The following is a 22755-nucleotide window of genomic DNA, read 5'->3' on the forward strand; positions in this document are numbered from 1 at the left end:
AGGAAAAGCATATATCAAGTGATCATAAAAAAGATCGATGGTAAACCTTAGTCATGTAGACCTCAACTCACAGTACAGACAGCAAGACAAGAATTTCAGGAACACACAGAAAAAGTCCAGACATGTGCAAAAAATAAAAAAAATTACCCTACCAGGGAATTGAACCCTGCGCTGCGGAAGCTTCATTTTGGAATGATGAGAATCCGCCATGTTAACCGATACACCAGTAGGGTTGTTTATTTTCTTGTTTCTTCGTTCGTTGAAAGAAACACCCTAGGAAATTGCTTATATAACCGGGGGGGGGGGGGGGGGGGCGAGGGGGTAATGTGTGTGTACAAGGGAAGTGTTGGGAAGGTACGAGCTCCTACCTAGGTAAACGGGCAGACAGATGAGGTGAGTGCTGGTGATTCTGGGGAGGGAAGGAGCGAAACAGTTGTTGGTAGGGGTGGCTACGCTAGCATGGAAGGTACGCAAACAACTTTTCCACTTCCAGACAACAGCAGTGGAGTGACTGGAGTGTTGGCATGTAGGCTGCCGTACGAGAGAGGACGAGGTGGAGTATTGTGAGCAAACAGAACACGGCATGGAGGATTTGTATCGCCCGGGTCTTTGTTTGGGCTTGGTGATGCTACGAGATGGTATTTGAAATTGAAGTAAAAGCGATCTGGTACATCTCACGAGTTTGACGGATTTGGGACTGACTACGAACGAATATTATTTAGGAATACTCCTATTTGTACAGATAGGAGAGAAGACAGGCACCTAGGGAACGGATCGTTCAGGATCATTAAGCCATTACATGTACAAAAACCGCAGCAAAACCCCAACAGAACAATTTGAGGTATGCGATACAGGACAAGCAAAACATTCATCAATCATTTGTTCTCATTACGCACCCACCCATCCATTCATTAAACGCCCCAGACGCCCCCGAAAAGGGTATCAACCATCCAAGAAAAGAACACTATCCAAAACAAACCCAAGTGCCACAATTAAAAACACAAAACCTTATCCACTACCCCTTAATCCTCTTTATCAAAATTCTCCGAAAACCTACTCTCCCTAAACGGACTAATCCTCCCACACCCACTGATCGACGACTGTCCAACACTCAGTCCCCCCGGACTCACCGGCCTCTCCCTCAGACTCCTTCCACTCACACTCCCCACCCCAAAACCAGACCCAGTACTAGCTCTCGGCTTAACCATCAAAAACTGCCCATGCCCCTCACTACCAATACTGGGGGTAGGTTGTGTGACAGAAACCTGCATCCCATTCACCACCGGAGGGAACCCCGCCGATGGTGGTGTATGCGGCCCGTCGCTGGAAAAAATGCTTCTCGCTTCTAGGAACTCGTCGTCTTCGTTGTCGTTGTCGTTGTCTTGAGCAGGCCTTGAAGCGCTGTTATTGCTTACACTGCTGTAGACGCTATCGCTTAAGTCTGAGCTACTTAGGCTGCTAACGGAGTTGACTTCTGCTTCGCCTCCGGCTGGGGCAGTGGTGGTGGTGGTGGTGGTGACGTAGGGGAGGACGAGGTGTGGTTGTTGGACTTGGCCTTGGTCTTGGGCTGATGGGGAGGGAGGACGGTCGCGGACTGCTGGTTTGGTGGTGGTAGTAGTAGTGGTGATGGTGGTGACGGTAGCCAGTGCGTCCAAACTACCAATGGCGCTGATAGGTCGAGAGGAAGATTTCAAAGCGGCAGTGCCCAGGGCGCCGGTGGGGTTGTTAGGGACGGTCGTAAGGCCACTGCTTTCACCAGGTTCATCTTGTGCCGTCGCTCGCAGTGTTATGGCTGGCGCCAGTGTCGCCGACGCCTGGACCGGGCTGGGAGCTGAGAGGCCGGCAAGGGCGACTTCGCGGATACTTCCCGGCCCGCTGTGGTCGTCTCCAACAATGGAGGGGACACTGGGGTTATTTTCACCTAGCTTCCGGGTTAGGGCCATGCCACCGATGAAGCCCCTGTTCGCATTTGGGCTGGCAGCATCAGCGGTACCGTCCGCCGTTGTAACTACTTTCGGCGAGGCGACAGATGCGCCAGATACTCGTCTAGGACGGGAGAAGCGGCTCTTTAACCAGGCCTTCACTTTGCTAGTTGGGGATGCCACCGATTGCGGATCCGAAATGGGACTCGTTCCCTCGTCTGGTGATGTTGAAACCCGTTGAAGCGGCGATGTGCGTCTTTGGAGGAAGGGCATGGATAACCTGGCCAACCCTGAACTGTCTGTCCTCCTATGGACAACCGGTGGTCGGACCATTGGTTGGTTGTCCGGCGAACTTCGGTCCAAATCAGCGACGGTCGCGGGCTCCTTCCCCTTTCCAGTTTGCTTCTCCTCCTTGGTCTCCTTGGCCTCCTTGGCCAATCGCTTCTGCTCGGCCTTGGCCGCTTTCTCTTCCTCTTTTCGCTGCCTTTCTTCTCTCTTGACTTCCGCCGCCAGAGCCTTCTCCTTGTCTTTTTGCTGGTCTGTCAATCATTCGGGTTAGCCACTTACCCCTGATATCGACACTAACACGCAAAGGAACCATACCTTTCAACTGCTTGTGCAACATCGCCACCTCCTTCTCCCTCATCTTATTCTTCTCCACCTCCTCCTTCTTCCTCTCCTCTTCCATCTTCAACGTTGCCTTCCTCTCCCTCTCTTTTTCCGCAAGATCATTGATTTCATCCAGCAGCGGCTGCACCCTCTTCGCCGCGATATCCTCCACCTTCGCCCTGTCTACCATCTTCCCTCCACCGATATCCACTTGGCCCGCATCCATCGACCTTTTGCCACTGTTCGTCGCATCGAACCTCGCCTGCGCCGCAGCGTGTGCCTTTACTTCCCAATCGCTCTTGCTCGTGTGCGGAATCATCACTCCCTTTTCCGCATACAGCTTTTCATCCATCCCCTGCAATCGCGCCTTGACGTTGCGCTGCGCGGCTTGCAAAAGCGCTTCGCGGTCGCGCGCTCGCTTTTGCTCGTCGACTTCGGCGATCTTGGTGTTGAAAAGGGACATTTGCTTGCGAATGCGCTGGGAGTGCTGGCGGTCGTTGGCGGCGATGATGTCGCCGTCGCTGGAGGACCGACGCCTGGTTAGTTTGTTGCGGATGCTGCCAAATGCGCTACCGGCGCTGTTGCCCTGGTTGGAGGAGGGCGAAGCACCCGTGTAGTACTCCTGCATCTCCCGGTTCTTCTGGTGTTCGTCGTGCAGCTTGGCAAGACGTTCCTGCGCGAGACGGTAGGCGGCGTCTTGGAGGCTGTTGTATACCACCGGCGAGCGTTCCACTTCGTCGTTTTGATCTGTTGGGTTGCTGGTACCATGGCGCTCAAAGGAGGATCTCCTCCCTTGCGCTTGTTTGGACTGGTCGATCGTTTTTTGCTGCTGGGTGTACATGCGCTTGGCCATGGCCAAAGCGGAAGCATGGAGAACGTCTTGCCGCTGCTTCTCATCGACTTCAGGCTTGACAGGAGGTCGGGACGTAAACATTTCTCTGCTCATGGTTGTGTACGGAACGGCGCCGGCTCCGTCCGTCGAACGAATAGATGGAGAGCGCATCGACTTGGCCGCGGCGCTGAGGGCATTGGAGGTTGCGTTTTCTTTGTCAGGGTATGCGGTGTTGTCGGTTATCGGCTGAGGTTGCGACTTCGATCGCGGGCGTCGCCCGGCCACAGCATCCCTTGCTGCGCGCAGTGATGCTTGCCGTGTCAAGGCGGAACTATGTGTCTCTGGGACAGTTAGGGTAGAAGAGGTCGGTGACTTGTGTCCCTTGAAGGCCAAATTCGCAGCCGAGTTACCCCAGTTTGAGGTCTGCAGGGTAAGCTTAGGCTGCTGAGGTTGGGGTTGGTGCTGTTGCTTCTGTTGTCTTTGAGCTGCACGTAATGCCGAGATAGCCGCTTGTGATCCTGCGGCATTGCTCTTGGTTCGCGAAACCTCCAAACCGTTACTCGTTGGGGACGCCATCTTTTGGCCGTTAGCCAGGACTGCAGCGGTATTGGCGTGCGAAGCGTGTGTCTTTGATAGCTCTGCCTTTGGATGTTCAACTACTTTGGTGTTTGTCCATCCCAAAGTCGCGGCTGAAGAAGCGGGAGCTGTCGATATCTCTGGTTTTGGATATTCGACCGATTTCCTGTTGGTCCATCCCAAAGTCGCGGCGGCACTGGCAGCTCCGTTGTTGTCCTTGAGACCGGAAGAAGGGCAGCTAGGTAGGTCTTTGGAGTCTGCGTATCGGAGCCTCCCCGTATTGTCTTTACAAGGTGGTCAGTAAGGTATGTCCGGGTGTTGCGCCCGACTGACAAGCATCCACCTGATGAACGCGCGGACTTACTTGGAGGGACGAGCGCTGTTTGCTTAAGCGCAGTAGATGAGACCATGGTTTATGTATGGCTATTGGAACCAGGACCAAATCCCAAACAAAACAAAGGTTAAAAGACCAGACCGGCCGCGTGGGAATCGGATGTCGGGAAACTGTGGGGCACCGGCCGGATGATGATGGTCCACTGCGACGGAGGCTGTGAAATGGCGAAATCTTACAGGTCCTTTGCTTTCGAGGTGTTGTTTGATCTTGTGGATTCTACTTGACGATTGGTTTTGTACGGTGATGGTCGCGTGTTAGAGTAACCTTATCTGTAGGTTTGTAATAAGGATTGTCGATCAGGATGTCTAGGGTTATTTTTATTTTTTTTTGTAGGAGAAGAGAACGGCTACGCCGGTGTCGAAGATGGAAACTGCGGCGTTGAATGATGGATGGCTCGGTTTCCTCGGTGAGATCGATGGAATGACAGACAGGAGGAGAAAAAGGTGAAACGAATGGGGAACGAAGCCAGAGCAGAAAATGATGACACTCAATGATGATATGTCCTACACTACAGGTATGATGCCAATCGCGTCCCCGTCACAACCGAAGGCTGGCTGCTCACTGCTCACTGCAACAAAGAGGGCGACGATTCCTTCCTTTCCACAACGTCGTCATGCGTTGAGACAGGCAATCGCTTCCTTAGTCCATCGACGTCATTACTCTCCAGTTTCAGGCCCAATGCGCTCATTGGCTTTTTGGAGTCCACTTGAGTGTGATGCCAAGACGCCACTGCAAGGACCAAACAGACGCTGCGTATCATTCGGTCGGCAGCTACCAGTTCCCACCAGACCCACTGTAAATACTGCGTACAAATGTGCTGCCAAGTCCCTGCGCCAGTTGGCCAGAACTTCTTGGACGAAATTGATGACACCCATGTTCTCCATCCAGAACAAAACACCAAACTCAGCCCAAGAATACCACGCAAATCAAGGATTTTATGGTATGCGATACTCAGTAACGGCGTCTTCCAAACCCTTGCAACCCTGTAGTACACACACTATTTGTAGTATCTTGTCCATCCAGTTGTCGATGATTTCTTCGCTGGGTGCAAGGTCAAAACTTGGACTCGGGTGTCATCTATTATGTATATCCTGGGCGAGAAGGGGACTTTTCCAGCTCGAGACCGTGACCTCGAACTTCACCGGGGAATCTCGCCGGACAAAGCTGATGTGAGGTCACGCCGCCTCACAACTTAAGCCACTGCACTAAAAGTGCACGTGTTTTGTTGAGGCTATCGAGGCTGATGACCTAGGTCAACTCTCCTCTCCATTTTTGCTCAGCTTCTCTCCAGGGGCTGGCTGGAATGCCGCATTACGAGCTTAATATAGTTCCCTGCTCTTACCATTCCTGCCCTGGACTACCACGACCAGATCAACATTGGAGGAAACTCGGCAGTCAATCGTGTTTCACGAGGGCATCCAAATCTTGACCAACTCGGCTATCACGGGAACACTAACGAAAAGCTACTAGGTCAAACTCTAGGCAGCGAGCGAGCCGCGAGATTGTACTCCATTGTGTTTCGACAGGCTAACGGCATCCAATTCAAGAGTCCCGAGTTCCTACATTCCGACGCACTCAAAGATCGCCAACCCACCATCCCTTCTGTTTAGCCTCCAGCATATCAGCCTTTAAAGCTTCATCAACATCAACCGCTTTCTTCCCTGCCGGCTCCTCATCCATAAACCTCAGCGCCTCCACCGCCTTCCCCCCACAAGCCCTTTCAAGCGCCAAGAAAGCAAAATGACCACCAACCACCGGTCTCGCCATGAAGTAAATGCCCGGATAACCACCATTGCCTTCGGTCTCATAGAGGTCGGTTAGAGGACGGTCTATTGCATTGCTACTGTTAGTCTAATCTTCCATTGACGATGATGACAAGATAGGATCAAAATGGGGCTGGGAGAGACGAGAAACCGGGGAGGGGATGACGACATAACATACCAGTAACAGTCTCATTAACCCACAACGAAATGGCCTCCAACATCTCCATCCTCGTCTTCTTCCCCGTCACCGCCGCCGCGAAAAACTCCCAATCGCTCTTGGTGTACAAGTGTCGCGAGTCGAGCGGAAGGCCATACTTTTGTAGCACGGCGGAGTACCAGTCGCTTTGCATCTGGTAAACCTTGTCCGGAATGAATGGTTTTTCAGTATCGCCACTGTCATCATCGCCGTCACCGCCGCCACCAATGGGTTTCTGGTCTCCAGCTGTGCCGAACCATCGGCCGAAGCCCGGCTTTCTTCGTTCGTCTTGGTGCTCCTTCATTGAGGAGGACGAAGATGAAGAAGAAGAAGAAGAAGAAGGAACATGGAAACACAATAACGAGTCCGCATAAAGATTATATATCGTCGTCCAAGATCCATACCACGTATATGCTAACTTGGCATGAGTCTGGTCCCTCGAGATGCCGTACTCTTGCCACCTGTCAATGTAAGTAGCAGCAATCTTTCTATAGTGCTTAGCTTCGTCTTCGTGGCCAACAATATCCGCGATCTCGCTCATGGCCTTGATGCCAATGATGCCTTTCAATGCCAGGTTTGTCTGGTTAGCGAGCCACCCAGCGAAATCATCAGTACAGAGCTGGTTGTGCGGGATCAGCGATTCGCGCACGAGGTAGCCGGTCCATTGCTTCCAGAGGGAGTAGGAGCGGCTAAGCCATTTTTCTGCGGCTTTGCACCCGGTGGTTTGAAGATTAGTTTTGCGGTCGCGGTGTCCGCTTAGGTCGAAACCGTATTCGTCTACGGAGCGTGACCAGTCCTTGGCTGAGGAAATGGTGTTGGCAACGGCATGAGGTGCGGCGGCCTGGACGAAGGCGGGTTCGGTATCGTAGCGGAAGGCATTGGCGAGAGCCAATCCCATGATAAGCATGTTTCCACACTCCTCAACCGGCATGTATTCGTCGTTGCCATCGCTGTGTCCAGTAGCGTTGGGGAAATGGGCGCCAAGGTCGTGCATGCTGTAGTCGTTGGGATATTGCCCGCTCAACTGGTGCTCGAGCAGCGGTTCGAGAAGGTAGCCGAGCCACTTCGGGTTCGTGTAGAGGAAAAATGGGAAGGCAGGGAAGATGACGTCTACGGTTTGGAAGTTGCCATTTGACGAGATTTCCTTGAGGAAGATGATGGGATCATCAGGGGTGCCGGAGAACTGGGTGGCACCGAGAACCTGGCGGGCAGAAAGCGCGGCGATATCCTGATAACTCTCTGATCCGGACTCAAAGGCATCACGAGCTAGCGAATCAGAGTAGTTTCGAGCTAGCCAAGACGCAGTTTTGAAATCGTTGTAGTGGTAACGGACCAGTTCGTCGGGTGAGGCGAAGTGCGAAGCCCAGAACGGCTTCATGAGAGTCAGACCCCTAGCAGAAGCGAATTGCACCACTGGGTCTTGGATGAGGGCAAAGGTGAACACCGCGCTGTCTTCCGTCTTTGAGCAGCCCTTCTTCTTGGACTCTCCGGCCAGTTTGAAGGTCTTCGCAAAAGCGAACACGGGCTCTTCTTGCATGATGCGACGGAAGTCCCGGTCAATTTGATTCCTCAGGTAGCCCTTCTCAGCAAAGTGTTGACGAAGAAGGCCAGAGGTGCCCGCTTCATGTTGAGCATCAGCCGGACCGGTGAAGTGCATGGTTCCCCATTCGGCGTGATCGTAGAACTCGGTCAGATGTTGCTCTGTCTGACGTGACCACTTCCACGTCTTGATGGGCGTGGTTTTCTCAGAGCTTTCTTCCGGTACCTTGGGCTCGTGCAGGTCCCACTTGATCTCGTTCGCCCTGTTCCCGCTGACCCATTCGCCATTGGCGTCGGTGTAAATCGTTACGTTGGAGCAACCCTCGGCAATGATGGTAAGATACGCAGCAGGTATCGACTGTCTGAGGGTGGATGACGGAGTGATGGGGGAGAGGAACGAAAGTGTGATTTTCACTGGCTCGTCTAAGGAAGATCCGTGAAGAAGGTAAGTCAGGTTCGTGGTCGAGGCGTCGAAAGTAGGTCCTAGGTATTCGGGAAAGGTGATACTGTAAAGCTTGTGTCCACGACGAAGCGAATCATGAGGTCGTCCGATGAGGGGATAGATCTTTCCGGAGTCGGGAATTGATGCCATGCCCGAAAAGCCCAGCTTTTCCGGTTTCAAGAGGGATCAGCTACATACCTTGCTCGTCTCAGACCGGACAGATACTTACATGAGATCCGGTCCAGAACATGGGCCAGTCCTCCCATGGTGCTTTGCGAGCGCTTCCAAGCCATGTACTCAGGTACGGGTTGCGAACAAACAACGGCAGGACGTTGGGCGTAAGTGTTGATGCGCTGGCTACGGCGGCCAACACCAAGAAATCGAACTTCATGTTGGGGAGAGCCGTGGTCCTCTCAAATATTCACTGTCTCGTTGTCATATGACTGGTCGTGTAAGTGGCGGTCAAGATGAACAAGATTTGGGAATTACGAAGGGCCGGCAATCTTTGAACTGTCACGCTTTAGGCCAGCGGAAAGATCCTTCGCAAGGACTATATAGAAAATACTGAAGGATCTGATTCCGTGTTGAGCAAGAGTGAGACAGTGAGGATTGGAAAAGAACAAAAGCAGTTCAAATAAGGAACGAGGGAGGGCGGAGTCTTTTGAGGTGAACGGATCGGCTGGAAGGTGGACTGAGGCCGAGCCGTTCCTCCTCCAACCGTCCTTCATGTCGCCAATAAACGAGTTGACCTGACGACGATCCTGTTAGACGAGGAGGGGGTTGAGGGGGAGACAAGTGAGAGACAGGGGTGATCATCTTATGCCCCTCCCCTTCCCCAATTCCGTCTTGGGGCTGCCCTATGATACGTCTATGACAGGGATTCTCCGCATCGGTACCATTCCCACACTCAAACGCCTGTGCAGTCTTGGCGGATGTGTGCATGTACACACACACACGACTTTTTGACAAAACGGACTATCAATAAGATTTTATTTATTTATATCTCTACTAAACGAAGAGATAAAAGAAAACCGATTTAAGATTCTGAATTAGTGTACTTGAGACTATTAGGAGAACAGTCTCTTATATAGGAGAATTGAATTTCTTCATCTTCGTTTTTCGTTTCGATGGTCCGTTTTGCCAAAAAGTCGTGTGTGTGTGTACACGCACACATCCGCCAAGACTGTACAGGCGTTTGAGTGTGGGAACAGCGGAGGGTGGAGGCTTTCTGCGTTCCCGTCATGCGGACCCGCTGCGGGACGAGTAGAATGTGGGGAAGGACTCCACACTATTGTTCTTGAGCAACCCTTCGTTTTGTTCGACCTTAGGTTGCGCCCTTTTCAACTTGAGAGGTGGAGAATTGATATCGTGCAACCGCAAATGTAGGTACACCGCATGTGCTTGTGACTGACAGACGGGTGGCATTGCAGCGAGATCAGTATGTAGGTCAGTATACAGTAATGCTGGAGACCGCTGTCGCCGGCATTGCTTGAAGTGCGTACTATTATCGTACGTATTACAAGTAAACCTCAACTAGCTTACAAGGACTGGGGAGTGGTAATTGCTCGACTTGATGGTGTCGGTTCTAAACTGATCTAAACAAAGCCTCAAGGGCTGATCTAGAGAAGATAGCGTGGCCCTTTCCTTTCAGCCGACTATCCGAATTGTTAAGAGTTGACAAGTAGTTTACAAGGGATTTCAACCCAACAGAGATGTATCGAGGTGACCATACCATATTCCTGCGCTCGCTCCTCCCCGATGTACATATGTAGCACACAAGAACGAGAGTTCAGCAAAAAACACCAAGCATGCCTAAAGGCAAAGGACGCTCCACTAGGTGTGAAGCGAAGAAACGCAGGGGATGAGGAGAAGGGCTTGTGACAAACACAGGCACACAACTGCTGCCACTCACTCTTCGTCATCATCAACACCCTCGATGACCATTCCCAGCGCATTCGGTACTCCCACGAGAATCTTTCCCTTAGGTACCCTCACACTCTTCACCTTCATGCAGCCAAACACATTCAGCTCATGCAGATTGGGACAGCACTTGAAAATGCTTCCAACAATGAAATCCGTTACCTCCTCACAAAAGCTGATTTCCAGGTTTTTCAGTTCAGGATAGACCTTTTTGCCATCCGAAGGGAAAACCTCCTCAAAGGCTTTTGCTGAGATGTGTCTGCACCCGTGTACGTTTAGATGCTGAATCTTTCTTCCGGAATGTGCCATCAATGCCTTGAAGCCTCTGTCGCACAAGCCGATGTTGTCCGGGTTTTGGCGCGGGTTTGCCGAGTCTACCTGCCGACATTTTTGCAGGTCAACAAACAGTAAGCACTTGTTCTCCCAGTTGGTAAAGAGGCGGGCAAAGCCTTCATCCGTCATGACTTCGCTGTCGGTTATGCGCAGTTTCTGCAGCGAGCGACAGTGGTTGTGTAGAGCGTCCAGGACAGTGTTGTCCAGTTCAATCTCGCGCGTGATAGAGAACGTCTCGAGATTAGGACCGATAGAGGAGAGAACGTTGACATATACATCCGAATGGACGTGATTGCGAAGATCGATGCTAAGGTGCTTGAGGTAGTGGAGTTGGGCGAGGTGGTTGATGCCTTCGCCGGTGATTTTCTGATTGTGGCACGCCTTAAGGCGAACCAAGGACGGACATGAAGAGGGGAGGGCAGCCAGAGCAGAGTCGCCAAAGTGCTTGTCCGTCCAGTAAACGCGGAGTGATTGTAACGATTTTCCCTTCTTTTGAAGATACTCCAGCCATTTCTCTTCGGCAATGAGATTAGAGCCATGCAGGTAAAGGTCCTCGAGCTCTGTTTTACGAGAGACAAGGAAATCCATAACTTCGTCTTTGAAGTGGATGGCATTTCTGGCTTTCAGCCTTTTCAGTCCTGGTACGGTCTGAAAGATGCGGATATAATCGTCAGCAGAAAGCTTGGCGCCGTCGTAGATGCAGACCTCATCGGCCGTTGGCTGCAAAAAAAGACTGAGAGTTGTAGGGTTGAGAAGTCTATGTTTCGAGAGCTTCCGGGCGATTTTGTCGATGACGGGCTGAGGCAAATCGCCCAGATCTTCAGCCAGATCAATGTTCTTAGCTAGAGTCTCGATGCACAGCGTCATCAAGCTCTTGGCTCCAAGTTGAAATGTGCCGTCCAGAATCTTGCTCTGGATCTGTCGGCGTCTCCCTACCGGACCGGTAGCAGCCCGCTTTGCCGGCTTCTTCTTTGGCGGCGCATCTTTATCCATCTCTTTTCCACAGGGACTGCACAACAAGCCTCCATCGGGATGATTGCGTGAGTATGCAGTGACAGTGAACCGCTTCCCGCAGTTGGCGCAATTGTCCATCTGGCCGGGTAGAGGCGCGCGCTCCCGAAGCAAAGTGTCCAGCAAATCGTCATCTGCGTCATCCTCGCCTGCATTTCGCTTCCGCTTCTGGTAGGTTTTGCTGGCTTTGATCTTGTCAATGACCTTTTGGTCCTTCTTTCGTCGGGATGTCCTGGTTGTGACAGTAACAGAGGTTGTGACTGTAGATGACTCTCCTACTTCGTCTTCCGCGACCTGCTGCTGAGTTGAGGAGCTACTAGCCCCATTCTGCTGGTCTGCTGCTCTTCGTCGCGCATCGGCATCAAGCCGAATCTGGTTGGCCGAGATATTGTGCGACTAGATTCAAAATGTGAGGATTTTGACAACACTGGGGTCGCTCCGAGCTGGATCACTTACGGCCAAGAAATCAGTCAGAGCCGATTGACTGCGAAAAGTGTTAGCATTTTGATGTTTGTTCGCCAACAAAAAAATCGGGAACAAATTGTGAGAACATACGGTCCCCTAATCTGACGACCGGCCCTGTTGTTCTGCTGTCTCGACCTGGTGGGTGACATTAGTTATCGTTTGCTGATCGATCGTCAACAACAGACAACTTACATTTTTGGCGGGGCCGTGCACCGGCGAAAGTTCCCTGTGATGCTATCTATCTGGGTTATAGCGATGGGGTGTTGAGAACTGTCAGTCGAGCAGTATGGAAGTGTCTACAACTCTGGACGAGCGACGAGAACAAATGAAGGTCTCCAGAAGAAACAAAAACAAACGCAGGAAGGGCGATATTTGGAAAAAAAAAAAAAAAAGTTTCGGGCAAAAGAAAGGTGAAGGGGAAGCACAGCAACGACCCGACAGTACGGGAAGTGACGCCCGTGGCGGGACGTGATGAGGGGCAAATTCCATTAAAGTTTGCGACAAAGGTGCCTCTTTCAGGCAGTCTTTAATTGCACCGTGCCAAGGGAGGAACTGCCCTGTAAGAGCTGCTTCTGCCTGAGAATGGAACCAGCTCGACCAATCAAGTCATTGGAAGGTCATGTGCCCTCGCGTTAAGACGACGCGCGCTTTCCTTGTCCACAGTGGGGGAGCCACGGATCATGTCTCTTGCTTTGTAACACAAAGTGGAAGCTGCGTCGCCCACTCGGGAAAGCTGAAAAGCCTTCGAATTTGCCGGTGAATGAAAGGAGCAGTGGCGATTCGCCTCGACTTCTGTCGACGTGCCGGGAAATTTCAGTTCTCCTGCATCTCGCTGCATCTCCATTTCATCCTTCCTGTCCGTCCTCTGTGAATCACTGATTGTGGCTGCCTCCTCCCGGACCACACTTGTTAGAAGGTGCCCATTTCAACTTCATTCGGGACACATCCGCTTCAAAATCTGGGAGCGCACTGCAGGGCGTTACGTCTTCGTTCATTCTCTTTTCACCTGAGAATTTCACCGCTCGTTTATTGGTGGTCTGATTGTCCGTTTTTTTTTTTTTTCTTCCCTAAGACCTGTTGCCTGTCTATCACTTTGTCGATCAGGCATAATCTCGTACCTTACGAGATTCCTCAGGACGTTCCCCGCAGTCCGATACTTTGCCATTATTTGTCCATCAAATACTGGTCGAATTTAGGACCCTCCTCTTTATCAAAAAACCACACTTCAGAAGCACCTGGTCAACCCCGTTTCGGTGTTACCCTGCCCATTTCAACTTGAGACTTCTCGTTCAATAGGTCGAACTGGTTTATCACAGAAGATGGTCAGAACCAGAAGATCCGTGGCTGCGGCCGACGAGGTTGTTGGTAGGTCTTTCGATGAAGCTCTTCTGGTTGAAACTGGAGATAGACTGGCACTTGGTTGAAATGTGATCACAGACTGACATCAATATTCTAGTAGCAGCACCCATCGCGGAAATCAAGAAACCTCGTGGTCGGCCTCGCAAATCGGCCACCCCAGCCGTTAGTGCCACGGCGTCTTCCGTACCGACCCCGGCGACGTATACATCTGGTAGTGAGTATGCTACGCCGCTTACCAGTCATTCTGCGACCCCGACGCCATCTCTACTCAAGGAGAACGTACGGTCCACCAGGTCGACTCAGTCCGCGCCTAAGATTGAGGTTGCTATACCCGTTCTCAAGGCTTCACATACCATGCAAACAACGCTTCGCAGTAGTACCTCTGCTACAGCTAGCAAGCGGAAGAGAAACATGGTGGCAGACAGCCAGGAAGATGACTCAGATGATGGTCACGATGCAAAACTTGCGCGGATGCTTCAGGACGAGGAAGACGCAAAGGTAGCATCATCATCTAAAACACCCTCTTTCGGAGTTGATCATTTGGGCAGTACCCCGCGTAGCACGCGGTCTTCTCATCGGGGGAACATCAATGTCTCGAGCAGCAAGACCAAGAAGGAGGTCATTGCGGACAGCGAGGATGATGGTTTTGACGATTCCCCTGATGCTACACTTGCCCGGAAACTTCAGGCTGAGGAATACGGAGAGGAAGATTCCGAAGAGGAAGCGGCCACATCCAACGTTAGGGCACTTGGACTTCGTCGCAGTTCGAGAAGGCTCAACTCGTCTCCAGTCCGGGCGTCATTCAAAGCCACTGGCAAATCTACCGCCGTTGCAAAAGGAAAACAGTCTGCACCTACACGGAACTCCACTAGGCGTGGTGTTGCACAGTCTTCGACTCAAGTTCTTGGCTTTAGGACAGCTAAAGACTTGATTGCCGATTCCCAGGATGACGACGATGATTTTGATTCTCTGTCGGCTTTCGAATCTGATGATAATGATAGCGATGTGAACGCCCAGGGAGGTCGCCCTTCCGCGGCACAGAAGGGTAAAGGAAAGGCGATCGCGCCCCCGCCAGAGTCGGAGGACGAGAACTACATTAGCGACAATCGTGCGCGTTTCCTCAGCAAGCTCTCTCGTAAGGGTCGCCCTTCAGCTGCCCAGAAGGGAAAAGGAAAGGCAATCGCGCCCCCGCCAGAGTCAGAGGACGAGAACGATAGCGACGATTCTGTCCCATCGCTTCCAGACGAGGCAGACGAAATGTCGGTTCTAGGTACTGGCAGTTACGTGTCCATTGACGAGGACCCTGATTTTCTTTTACCCCCCAACTTGCAGGCTTCGGTTCACGGTAGCGACGACGATGAAGATGCCACTTTGGGTGCCCATATCGCTGAAGCGGGAGAGGGTCTTGATCGTATCAGGGCACAAATGAGCAACCGGCGTGCGTACCGATCGTACCGGAGCAATAGGCGCGTTAAGAAAGACCGACTCCGTCTCGAGAAGCAACACCCCGAACTCACGACGATGTGGAAAGACCTGGAGAACATGCCCGTTCTGAAGGCTGGTAGGGCTGAACAGCCAAAGTCCATTTCACGACAGCTGAAGCCTTTCCAGCTTGAAGGGTTGGCCTGGATGACAGCAATGGAAAAGACAGAGTGGAAAGGAGGACTTCTCGGCGACGAGATGGGCCTGGTACGTCATGGATTCCTCCTTGATTTCAGTTTAGTTTCTGTGTGCTAATTGCTTCTTGTCGCATCATAGGGCAAAACAATTCAGGCAGTGTCCCTGATCATGTCAGATTATCCCGCTAAGAAGCCTTCACTCGTTCTTGTGCCTCCTGTGGCCTTGATGCAGTGGATGACGGAGATTGAGTCATACACTGACGGTACACTGAAGACACTGGTCGTTCACGGTACCAACTCCAAGTCCAAGAACCTCACTGTTAAAAACATCAAGAGCTATGATGTAATTATCATGTCTTACAACAGTTTGGAGTCCATGTACCGGAAGCAGGAGAAAGGCTTCAAGCGTAAGGAGGGGCTCTACAAGGAGAAATCCGTCGTCCACCAGACCGAGTGGCATAGAGTAATTTTGGACGAAGCACATAGGTGAGTCCTGAATCGCCGAACACTGACTATCGAATAACGGCTTACATATCATACCACAGCATCAAGAGCCGAACGACGATGACGGCCAAGGCATGCTTCGCTCTCAAGGTTACATATCGCTGGTGCCTCAGCGGTACGCCGTTACAAAACCGCATTGGAGAGTTCTTCTCTCTGATCCGCTTCCTCAATATCCGGCCATTCGCATGCTATCTGTGCAGGGGATGCCCTTGCAAGACCCTTGAATGGGGCATGGACGATGACAACAGGTGCAAGCACTGCAACCACAGCGCCATGCAACACGTCTCAGTGTTCAACCAAGAGCTCCTCAACCCCATTCAGAAATTCGGAAACCGAGGTGAGGGTGCTTTGGCCTTTAAGAAGCTTCGGATCCTTACGGACCGCATCATGTTGCGGAGACTGAAGAAGGACCACACCAACGCAATGGAACTTCCAGTCAAGGAGATCAACGTTGAGCGTCAGTTCTTCGGCGAGGTAGAGAACGATTTTGCAAACAGTATTATGACCAGCGGCCAGCGAAAGTTCGACACATACGTGGCCACTGGTGTACTTCTGAACAACTACGCCAACATTTTTGGACTCATTATGCAGATGCGACAGGTTGCCGACCATCCGGATCTGATTCTGAAGAAGAATGGCGAAGGTGGTCAAAACGTGCTCGTGTGCTGTATCTGTGACGAGCCTGCTGAAGACGCCATTCGCTCCCGTTGCAAACACGACTTCTGCCGTGTTTGCGTCAAGACGTATGTGCATTCGGCTACGGACCCGAACTGCCCTTCTTGCCACATTCCTCTATCCATCGACTTGGAGCAGCCAGAGCTCGAGCAGGACGAGGCGCAGGTCAAGAAGTCATCCATTATCAACCGGATCAAGATGGAGAATTGGACCTCGTCATCCAAAATAGAGTTGTTGGTACACGAACTCCACAAGCTCCGATCCGATAACGCCTCGCATAAGTCCATCATCTTCTCCCAGTTCACCACCATGCTTCAGCTCATCGAGTGGCGTTTGCGCCGCGCTGGTATCACTACGGTCATGCTTGACGGTAGCATGACTCCAGCCCAACGCCAGGCTTCGATCAACCACTTCATGACAAACGTGGACGTCGAGTGCTTCTTGGTGTCACTCAAAGCAGGAGGTGTCGCTCTGAACCTCACTGAGGCTTCGAGGGTTTTCATTGTAGACCCTTGGTGGAACCCAGCCGCGTATGTTTACCCTTATGGCGTTACTTGAAAGACGTTCTGACTAACTTGCTCGCAGTGAATGGCAATCCGCCGACAGATGTCACCGTATTGGTCAGAGCCGACCTTGTACGATCACCCGACTTTGCATCGAAGACTCAGTCGAAAGTCGTATGGTCCTTCTGCAAGAGAAGAAGACCAACATGATTAACTCGACAATTAACGCTGATGATGCGGCAATGGATTCGCTGAGCCCTGAGGATTTGCAGTTTCTGTTCAGAGGAAACTGAGCATCACAGTTTTCAGCATAGCGCGGTGCATATTTGGGGTTGCTCATAATTGCGCCTATATGTCTTTCTACTTGTTAAGCGGTACTAACCGGTGGACGCCCTTTATGGGCTCCTCGTCGAAGGGCGTGTAATTTTCAGTTTTCAAGGCAACCAGAGGAGGCAAGATAGCTTGGCTTTACTGGCAGCCGAGCTATTGGGACAATATTTTCCTTGCTTCTATGGGGTGGCAGCTCTTCACATGTCATTGACGGGACTGGACTTTTGTTTGAGCTGGCGAGGACAGTGTCAGATTCAGAAGTATATATGGTTCAATTTGTGTGTTTGGAGCATGGGAATTATTAGCTACATGTCAAAGGATGCAAGCAAATGTCATAGAATTCAAGGTAATAAAATAGATTCAGAAACTCGTTCAAAAGGTTAAGGATATGATATCTGTGATGAAGAATTGATTTTACAGAAAAGAACAACTTTTGCCAGCTGTGACATTGATAACAGGTGATACAGACGACACGAGAGCAACAAGGTTTGTCAACTGACCTAGTAAGTCCCGTACTAAAACTGACCAGACAATCTCTGTACTCAATCCATGTCCTGTAGCCAACATTGAATGACTTCTTTGGAGCCAGTTGTTTTGTCCTCTTTTTCACAGAGTATCTTGCACAGTCATTTAAGAGTATAACTTGATTGAACATGCAGGAAGTCACCTGAGGTGTATGGCAGTCTTTAGGTAATGACGGAGTTCAGACATAGAATTGGAGTTTCCGATTTTCGGACATGAGTATTTTTCTTTAACCGGCTTGCCATCTTCTACCACGTCCCTCGGTCTTGTACACAATAACGTTATTGCTCACTTGCTGGTCTCCCTTCTTTCTTTTCCGTCCTTTTTTTCTTTTTTTCTTTTCTTTTTTTCTTTTCTTTTTTTTTTCCCTTCAGTTTTCCTTTTCTTTTATTTCTCGCTCACTTTTTCACCACTTAGATTCAATTTTGTGCTTTTTCCGCACGCTTTTGTCAACGCTCTTTTTCGCTTTCGTATCTTTTTTTTTTTTTCATGTTTTCCTTTTATCCTGCCTATCCAAATATCTTCCTCCTGTTGAACACAAACTCTAATTACCCATCTTTTTCGACACCCGGGAGACTTTTGATTCGCCACCTCCATCAGTCAGTCTAAATGGTCAATTGCAAGAATACTAAACTAACTCTCGTTGAATCATTCATCGAATTCTTATCTTCCTCTCTCTGCTTTTTCCTTCAATGTTACAGGCGCCTTCTAACAACTACGCGGCATACTTATACATAACTGTGGTCACAAACCATCTATCTCAAGTTCACTGGAGAATATATATCCTTGCCGCCTGAAATGATTGCGTTCATGTTACATGTAACTTGCAGAGTATCTTCAATCCTTTTCCTCGAATTGCCAACTTGACAAGTAATGTGCCCAAGGCCACTAATCGAGAGAGAGAGAGACGTACACACGTCATTCGCTCGCTGCTCGCATATTTCTCGGTGACTAAATCGGTAGTGTACACCACAGAGTAACCAAGTGTTCCCAGTTTCTCTCTCTCTCTCTCGGTGCGGTGGAATGCTCCGCAATATATTTGCCTCCCACAGGGCATCTCCCGGGAAGCGGAGAGCGGAATTTATCGGATTGATGGGAGATGATGAGGGCATCTATATGGAGAACTCTCCGCCATCCCCTCTCCCCCGCGATGCCGCCGCCGCCCAGGCATCCCCATTCTCCGATAAAGTCTAAGGAAACATTATGGAAATTGAAAACATCAATGAGCTCTACCATGGACTGCCAAGGCTACTTATATTGTGTTTCCCGGGTTGTTGTTCATGCGTTTCGGACATGAAGATGGGCTGCCATGGAAGTGTCGACTACGGACCACCTTGTCGTTGATATAAATACTGTATGTTATTGATGTAGATGATCAAGGTAGGGAATTGGCGTCTGCAAACCATGGATGATTGCTTTTATTGATTTGATGATGATGGTTGAGACGTAGTCAATCAAAGGGGGTCTCTGAATTGGAATCGTCAGAAAATAGCTCGACAACCGATAAATTGGCAAGAAGAATGATGACGACGTGTTGACGATATGAGGTTGATGTCAGTATATCGTCAAAAAGTCGCATGTAAAGTTTACGTATGGTCGAGAAGCAAGATATACGATAAAATTTGCGGAGAGGTAAACCGAAAAGTATCTGGTATCGTCCAAATCGTATAATGAGATATTGACGACAGTCAGCCTCATTGGCCTCTGCCATATGCGTGTCCGGTTTGAATGTACTCGGAGGTTTGTGAAAAGGGAAAATGAATTACAGGCAAGACCCGACCAAGTCCCATTATGGCAAAACACACACATGTGTTATGAAAAATCTGGAGCCATGACTCGGGAGCCCGGGGGAAGGGATCAGCCAACGCTGGGAAGAAACAAGGTGTTTGGTATGGTTGAGATATGCTTAGTTTGTGGAAACGGTCCCAATCATCGTAAGGTGGTTCGAGTCATGTCTCGTCTTGGCTTTCTTACCCATCCCACATCACATCACGAGCACATGCTTGGAGGTCGAGTGTGGGGCTGCGGAGCAACGACACTCGTCAAGAGCCTCAAACCCCGGACAAGCCAACCATGACAACCAAACCCCCAATCAAGACCCTGCCGCAGCCTCCCCCAAACTCCTTGTCTCTGGGTTAGTGAATGCTACCATTCTTCACCAAATTGTCGGTATCTCATGGTATCGGTTGAATCTGAGCGCCGAAATCGTAAACATGTGCAGCCAAAGTGCTCCAGGGATTAGTTTGTTTGGCTTGCTCGAAAGCGGTGGACCTCCGCCAAGGAGGTCATAGCAAGGAGTTGACCGGGTACGGCCGGGGCTTCCAGGCCTTCAACCAACAATCAATGGATAGTTCCCGTTGGTCCAGAGACCTGGGGATCTGGCCGCCAGCTTACCGAGATCGCATCACGGCAATCATATGTCAATAAAGAGATAAATGGTGCCAAGACGACATTGCCAGGACAGGAGCTGAGAGGAGATCCAGACATGCCAAGGAGAGCTACCCCAGATACGGTTTACTACCCTGCGGCTGACTCGAGCAAGACGTAGTCGGTGATTGGGTGACTCGAGACCATTCCCCCCATCAAGTAGACGGCCACCACAAGGAACTTGCTGCTAAATCGTGGGGAAGGTTTCAAAATCGTTGGAGGCGTTCAAGTGCAGAGAGGCGGAAAGATGTTGACGCGTTTGAGTGTTGGTCAACCTTCATACAGATCAGGGTAACGGCGATGGATTATGTGATAGAAAAGAACACAATTCCGAGACAGTAGCTACATTGGGCAACAGTTCGCAAGATATCTGAGTGAAATCAGTAAGAGCATAGGGAACGTTGAGCACTTGACAATAGTTGCTGGACTCGAACGAGCATTTGCATTGGCGGGCCGTTTGAAGATGAGCCAATGGCTTTGCAGGCTCGAGCTCGTTCGAAGGCCATTGTAGAAGTTCCCGCGGCTTGTCAACATCAGCCATCGTGTTGCAGCTTGTCATCTCATGACTGCCATGGAACAATGGTTGATTGATGAAAGCAGTCACCGATGGATTGGCGCCACATCTGGGTGGCGGACCCAGCAAAAGCTCGAGGTACACCAGATCGGATCGTCCCATGTCATGCATGTGACAAGGAAAAACATGGGACGATCAGGATGTTGGGGATGGCGGTTCAGTTGGCCGCTCAATGTTTGTCTCCGGCAGTCTATGCTCTTGGTTGACTGAAAAGAGTTGAGCTCGAAGGAGGGCGTGATTGTCGAAACAAATGGTGGCAGGGAAAGAAGGGATAAGCGTGATGCATTCAGGTTCCGGACAGCTGAAGGGATTCGCGGACTTGGGGATCGCTCACCTCCTTTCCAACTCCAATGCCTTCTTTTCCGATGGCCAAGATTTCTAGAAGGCCGGACTTTAGCATCTCGTCACCCTCCCTGTTCAATTGTCTCAGCGCCCTAAAAAAGGAAAAAAAAAAGGGAAAAAAAGCCCTGCAACAATTTCGGGTGAAGTCGGAACAGGGATCCATGTCTTTCGTCGTATTTTTGGCTTTGTCAATTCGATGCGTGTCACCCTGGGTGGATGTGAGTTTTGGCCAGCCTGATTGTTTCCCCTGGTCAGCCCCTGAACGCCCAGGGTTCGTCGAAGCGAGAGACGCTCCCGCTGGTGCTTCGGGTGCTTCGTGAGGGGATCCACATGCACCGACACGGCATGACCGCAACCCTCCAGCCTAAACCGGTCCGGCACGTCTGGATGACGGTGACCGTAGGCACTAGCACCCAGCGGACAGTGAGATAACGATCTGATCATGTTTCCTGATTCTGACGCCCAAGTCACGATACTTTTGGCGCGACAGAGAGGCAACATGGATGGGAGTTATCAGCAACCTCACCATATCGCAGTATGCTATGGGCCCAGACCGGAGCTAACGGTACGATTCTGTCGCCCAAGTTAATGACAAACAAGGGTTTGAAGATTGAAGCGATGTTGACGGAGAACACGAACATACGTGTTTATGGGCTGTCCATGGGGGCGCAATTCCAATCCAATCTATTCTGTTACCGCTGTACATACGACCTGTGGGAATCCGCATCCAGACCACAAGAGTGGAAAGCTGTAGTGCGACGGATATGTCAGCATCTGGACGAAAAGATCGTGGTGCTACAGTAGGTATTGGTACGTACAACCCTTCGCATTCAGCACTCCAGCCCTGAGCTGGCACCCACTAAAATGTTGCGGTCCACAGTTTTCAGTGTCTCATGATTCCTTCGCGGATTTTGCGACCCCTTTTAGCCGTAATTGCGCCGTGATGACTTCAAGGGCTTCCGCCAAAAAGTGGATGGATTGCGGACAACTTGCCAATCATAGACGTTACGATTGCAGAGCGGAAAGTTGGATAGACGGTTTGTTGGGAGCTTGATGGAAAAAGTTACGAAACCATTCCGAGAAACCGACGGGAGTTGAGTTGAAAGCAAACCAAATCGGAGGTGGAATTCGACGTCCCGGTGTTTTCATCCCCGATGTTACTATGTTACACATTTGCAACCAAGCGGGAAGGGCCCGCTAGCCCGATTAAGAAGCTGCTGTATGTAATTGGAGAAGCTGATTGGACAGCGGAGTGATCACCCTGCAGCCCCTGGGCTGTATCGAAAAGAGGTTTGACGGATTCGAAATCCACTTCTCCACAAACTGGTGCCTTGAAGTCGACGGTTGCTGCTGCCCATCGCAACAAAAGCACTGCGTGACTCTCAAAAACTTTCCGGTCACAAAGTGGAAGCTGTGGAAGAAGTACACAGTAGACGAGTGGAAAGAGAACTGGGCTGGAAGGAATCAGCGCTGTATGTCAGATCTGACAAGTCTCAGCTACCTAGGTAGGTGGAGTTCAGGACACACAGCTGAATGCTCGGACGTGCGATCGATTACGCCTTGTTCATTCGTTAGTATTCAAATTAGGCTGGGTGTTACCATATCCAAGTTGAGGACAAATGCCACTATAGAAGAACTCTCACCATGCAACGTCTAGTGTATTGCAGTTCTCACATCAGCTGCGGGAGCCTTGAAGATTCGACACTCATGCAAAGCTCGAGATGTCTGAATGGTGGAAAAGTGGAATCGTACTGCGTAAGCAGCGGGAAACTGTGATGGATTCTACGGAGCCGCTAGCCGCTAAGCGGTGGAGTAGCGGTGGGGACTTCGGGTCTAACAAGCGGCATCGCACGCGGACGGCACCTGCATTCCATTCCAGCGTAACAGGAAGGATTTAC

At 50.8% G+C, this 22755-nt stretch overlaps 4 protein-coding genes and 1 non-coding gene across 5 annotated transcripts; 1 reads left to right on the plus strand and 4 right to left on the minus strand.

Annotated features, from left to right (window-relative positions):
* Positions 1 to 144: 144 nt before the first annotated feature.
* On the minus strand, positions 145 to 233 carry B0T23DRAFT_t61. The gene has a single exon. It is a non-coding gene; the product is annotated as a tRNA-Glu (tRNA).
* A 698-nt stretch (positions 234 to 931) lies between these two features.
* B0T23DRAFT_10308 (uncharacterized protein) lies at positions 932 to 4579 on the minus strand. Its single transcript, XM_062831727.1, has 3 exons — positions 4304 to 4579; positions 2526 to 4223; positions 932 to 2461 (listed from the first exon to the last, which is right to left on the minus strand). Exons 1-3 carry the CDS (start codon positions 4347 to 4349, stop codon positions 1023 to 1025), a joined length of 3183 nt encoding a protein of 1060 aa, XP_062696806.1. The 5' UTR covers positions 4350 to 4579; the 3' UTR covers positions 932 to 1022.
* Positions 4580 to 5599: 1020 nt separating this feature from the next.
* On the minus strand, positions 5600 to 9033 carry B0T23DRAFT_349154 (uncharacterized protein). Its single transcript, XM_062836031.1, has 3 exons — positions 8503 to 9033; positions 6275 to 8438; positions 5600 to 6162 (listed from the first exon to the last, which is right to left on the minus strand). Exons 1-3 carry the CDS (start codon positions 8662 to 8664, stop codon positions 5909 to 5911), a joined length of 2580 nt encoding a protein of 859 aa, XP_062696807.1. The 5' UTR covers positions 8665 to 9033; the 3' UTR covers positions 5600 to 5908.
* A 787-nt stretch (positions 9034 to 9820) lies between these two features.
* B0T23DRAFT_369358 (RNI-like protein) lies at positions 9821 to 12463 on the minus strand. Its single transcript, XM_062836511.1, has 4 exons — positions 12195 to 12463; positions 12093 to 12137; positions 11994 to 12021; positions 9821 to 11933 (listed from the first exon to the last, which is right to left on the minus strand). Coding segments are annotated over exons 1-4 (1827 nt in total). The 5' UTR covers positions 12197 to 12463; the 3' UTR covers positions 9821 to 10181.
* Positions 12464 to 13101: 638 nt separating this feature from the next.
* Positions 13102 to 17074, plus strand: B0T23DRAFT_10329 (SNF2 family N-terminal domain-containing protein). The gene is made up of 5 exons (XM_062831732.1): positions 13102 to 13367; positions 13459 to 15050; positions 15120 to 15466; positions 15526 to 16689; positions 16745 to 17074. Exons 1-5 carry the CDS (start codon positions 13322 to 13324, stop codon positions 16953 to 16955), a joined length of 3360 nt encoding a protein of 1119 aa, XP_062696809.1. The 5' UTR covers positions 13102 to 13321; the 3' UTR covers positions 16956 to 17074.
* Positions 17075 to 22755: the final 5681 nt, after the last annotated feature.

Source organism: Neurospora hispaniola, assembly GCF_033458365.1.
Source record: "Neurospora hispaniola strain FGSC 10403 chromosome Unknown B0T23scaffold_1, whole genome shotgun sequence".
Taxonomy (NCBI): domain Eukaryota; kingdom Fungi; phylum Ascomycota; class Sordariomycetes; order Sordariales; family Sordariaceae; genus Neurospora; species Neurospora hispaniola.

Coding starts and splice junctions, on each gene's coding strand:
- B0T23DRAFT_10308 (XM_062831727.1), bottom strand. CDS start 4,349: ATGGTCTCATCTACTGCGCTTAAGCAAACAGCGCTCGTCCCTCCAA. Junction 4,224..4,303: donor AACAGCGCTCGTCCCTCCAA/GTAAGTCCGCGC, acceptor CACCTTGTAAAG/ACAATACGGGGAGGCTCCGA. Junction 2,462..2,525: donor GTTGCACAAGCAGTTGAAAG/GTATGGTTCCTT, acceptor AATGATTGACAG/ACCAGCAAAAAGACAAGGAG.
- B0T23DRAFT_369358 (XM_062836511.1), bottom strand. Junction 12,022..12,092: donor GGTCGTCAGATTAGGGGACC/GTATGTTCTCAC, acceptor CACTTTTCGCAG/TCAATCGGCTCTGACTGATT. Junction 11,934..11,993: donor CTCTGACTGATTTCTTGGCC/GTAAGTGATCCA, acceptor TTTTGAATCTAG/TCGCACAATATCTCGGCCAA.
- B0T23DRAFT_10329 (XM_062831732.1), top strand. CDS start 13,322: ATGGTCAGAACCAGAAGATCCGTGGCTGCGGCCGACGAGGTTGTTG. Junction 13,368..13,458: donor TGCGGCCGACGAGGTTGTTG/GTAGGTCTTTCG, acceptor TCAATATTCTAG/TAGCAGCACCCATCGCGGAA. Junction 15,467..15,525: donor ATTTTGGACGAAGCACATAG/GTGAGTCCTGAA, acceptor ATCATACCACAG/CATCAAGAGCCGAACGACGA.
- B0T23DRAFT_349154 (XM_062836031.1), bottom strand. CDS start 8,664: ATGAAGTTCGATTTCTTGGTGTTGGCCGCCGTAGCCAGCGCATCAACA. Junction 8,439..8,502: donor TGTTCTGGACCGGATCTCAT/GTAAGTATCTGT, acceptor AAACCGGAAAAG/CTGGGCTTTTCGGGCATGGC. Junction 6,163..6,274: donor GGTTAATGAGACTGTTACTG/GTATGTTATGTC, acceptor GCAATGCAATAG/ACCGTCCTCTAACCGACCTC.